The sequence below is a fragment of the Equus quagga genome, chromosome 13, assembly GCF_021613505.1.
Source record: "Equus quagga isolate Etosha38 chromosome 13, UCLA_HA_Equagga_1.0, whole genome shotgun sequence".
In the NCBI taxonomy this organism is placed as follows: Eukaryota; Metazoa; Chordata; class Mammalia; order Perissodactyla; family Equidae; genus Equus; species Equus quagga.
In genome coordinates this window covers 34,667,430-34,670,316 of record NC_060279.1, presented here as the reverse complement: position 1 = coordinate 34,670,316, position 2,887 = coordinate 34,667,430, and the positions used below count along the sequence as shown (strand labels likewise).

Here is a 2,887-nt window from a genome sequence, read left to right as displayed (position 1 = left end):
ACATGAATTATTGGGAGAAGGGCTCCTGATAATGTATTTACATTTTTTCAAAGAATTACTTTTCTACAGAACAGGAATGGAGAATAGTTGGAAAGAAAGTTATAAGTTTTAAAGTTAAACACAGAGGGCAGATATGAGGAGGATAAAGACTCAAAAATTAAAGAAGTAAATGAACCTCCAGAAAATATTTTCAGAGACTTAAATTGTGTGTTGCTTTGTGTTTGCTTTGAATCAATTAGAGATGTTTACAAAAAGGTCAGTTAGGGGTCAAAGCCAATCTTTCAATGTTGTACGTACAGCTGAGAGATGTTTCCAACTGGCCTGTTTAGGATCCCAGAGTCAGCTTAAGTAACTGATTACAGAAAGGAGGGAAGCAATTTTCAATGGGCAATCACCATCCCAACTCCAGGAGTTTCTTTGTCTCCTTTCTTCTGCTCACAGATGACACAGTTGATGACCAGTGAAAATCAGACAATGTTGACTGAGTTCCTCTTCTCTATGTTTCCACATCTGCATGAAGGTGGCCTTTTATTCTTTATTCCCTTGCTTCTTATCTATGGGTTTATCATAACTGGGAACCTAATGATATTCATTGTCATCCAGCTGGACACGGCTCTGCGCACTCCCATGTATTTCTTCATCAGTGTTCTCTCTTTCCTGGAGATCTGGTATACCACAACTACCATCCCCAAGATGCTCTCCAGCCTAGTCAGTGAGCAGAAGACCATCTCTCTGGCTGGCTGCCTCATGCAGATGTACTTCTTCCATTCTCTTGGTATCACAGAAGGCTGTGTCCTGACAGCAATGGCCATTGACAGGTACATAGCGATCTGTAATCCTCTCCATTACCCAATTATCATGACTCCCAAATTTTGTATCCTGCTGACAGCTGGATCCTGTCTCTGTGGCTTCTTCCTTGTGCTCCCTGAGATCGCATGGATGGCCACCCTGCCTTTCTGCGGCTCCAATGAGATTCATCAGATCTTCTGCGACTTCACACCTGTGCTGAGCTTGGCCTGCACAGACACATCCCTGGTGGTCATTGTGGATGCCATCCATGCAGTGGAGATCCTAGCCTCTTTCCTGGTCATCTCCCTATCCTACATCCGGATCATCATGGTGATTCTGAGGATGCCCTCAGCCGAGAGCCGTCATAAAGCCTTTTCCACCTGTGCTGCCCACCTTGCTGTGTTTTTGCTGTTTTTTGGTAGTGTGGCTGTCATGTATTTGCGATTCTCAGCTAGCTACTCAGTGTTTTGGGACACGGCAACTGCTGTCACTTTTGTTATCCTTGCTCCCTTCCTCAACCCCATTATCTATAGCCTGAGAAACAAGGACATGAAAGATGCTATTGGGAGGCTTTTCTGCTATCAGAAGAGGGCTGGTGGGGTTGGGAGATTGATCTAGATCCTAGAGACTCTGAGAAACCTCCTGGAAGTTCACTGTTCCTTGTCTTGTTCATGATTATGGTCTTTTTCTATTGCTGCAGCTACTTGCTCTATTATTATAAACAAGAATGAAAAACTGCTGTGTCCAGGTCATTGGTGGCAATGGCATGGCCTGTTTACATCAATGCCCCTACCATGTTTGTGGTAGCTTAAACAGGACACGTGGATTATCCTGCTTTGTAGCTCAGGTTGGCTCCTTCCTCACACTCTACCACTGGGGTCCTGCCCTTCTCTTCTGTGGCCTCACATGCTGGTGAGGCCAGAAAGCAGGATAGAAGAGAGACGAAAGACATCATAGTTCTGAAAATTGCTACTGTTAACTTTCCCCCAATCCTCTTTCCTGTAATGAATCTCCCTATTATTCAACATCCCACATTAATAAACAATTTCCTGACATTAGTGAGAAGCCTTCTCTATATTTAGCTTATTTAATCTACAAATTCAATTCAACAGTAATGGACTGATCATGCACACTATGTGTTATAGAATTTTAGGCCCTATTGAGAGAGAAAAAAATTAACATCAATAATAGTCCACTATATTTCTCTAGCAGTTTAATATTTGAAATGTTTTCACGTATATGAAACCTCTTGAAATTTAAAATATTCTGAAGTAGTTAGGTCAGGCATTATCATTAATTTAAATGTTGGAACTCAAAGCTCAAAGAAGTTTAATGACTTGCCTAAGGTCATGTAGTTAGTGGCAGAGCTAAGACTTATTCTCTGGCCCAAATAAATACAAACTTTTGTTTAATCTAGTTGGTATTCAAGGAGTGAAATTATATAAACTTCTTTTCCCAAAAGTTTTATGAAACCTTAAAAGTTTTCAACGAGTCGCAGGAGCCATTGGTTCTTTCCTCTGCCACTTTCCCAGGCTTCAGGTGATTGTGGCATCACAGAAAGACTACTGGACTATGGGGTTCAAGGACGAGATTTTATGTCTTTTTATGCCACTAACTTGTGCCATTTCCTTGTCTATAAAGTTACGTGGTTGGATTAAATCAGTGGTTCCCCAAACTGATCATCAGAAGTTACTAGTCAGAAAATCTGAAAGTGAAGCCCATGCATTTGCAATCTGAAAAGCACCCAAGAAAATTCTGATCATATGTCAGATTTGGAAACAATTGGAAACAACTGGATTAGGTCATCACTAAGATCATTTCTAACCTGAGCGCTCTTTAGTATTCATAAGAGCTAAGATGTTTAACAATGTTTGAGCTTATGGTAAGGACCTTGCATGCATTGTCTCATTTATCCTCACAACAATCCTGTGAAATAAATGTTAACTCATTTTTTTTCCAAATGAGAAATATGAAACAGCGTTTCAATAACTAGTCCAACTCCACAGAGCTAAGTATTAGGAATCCAGGGCAGAAACTTAATTCTATCTGATCTGAGAGCCAGGTCCTTATTCACCATGATCTTGTGCCCACTTTACAT

At 40.9% G+C, this 2,887-nt stretch overlaps 1 protein-coding gene across 1 annotated transcript; it reads left to right on the top strand.

Annotated features, from left to right (window-relative positions):
* The first annotated feature begins 377 nt into the window (after window positions 1–377).
* Window positions 378–1,407, top strand: LOC124250164 (olfactory receptor 6K6). Its single transcript, XM_046682005.1, has one exon. The coding sequence runs from the start codon at window positions 442–444 to the stop codon at window positions 1,405–1,407; it is 966 nt and encodes a 321-aa protein (XP_046537961.1). The 5' UTR covers window positions 378–441.
* Window positions 1,408–2,887: the final 1,480 nt, after the last annotated feature.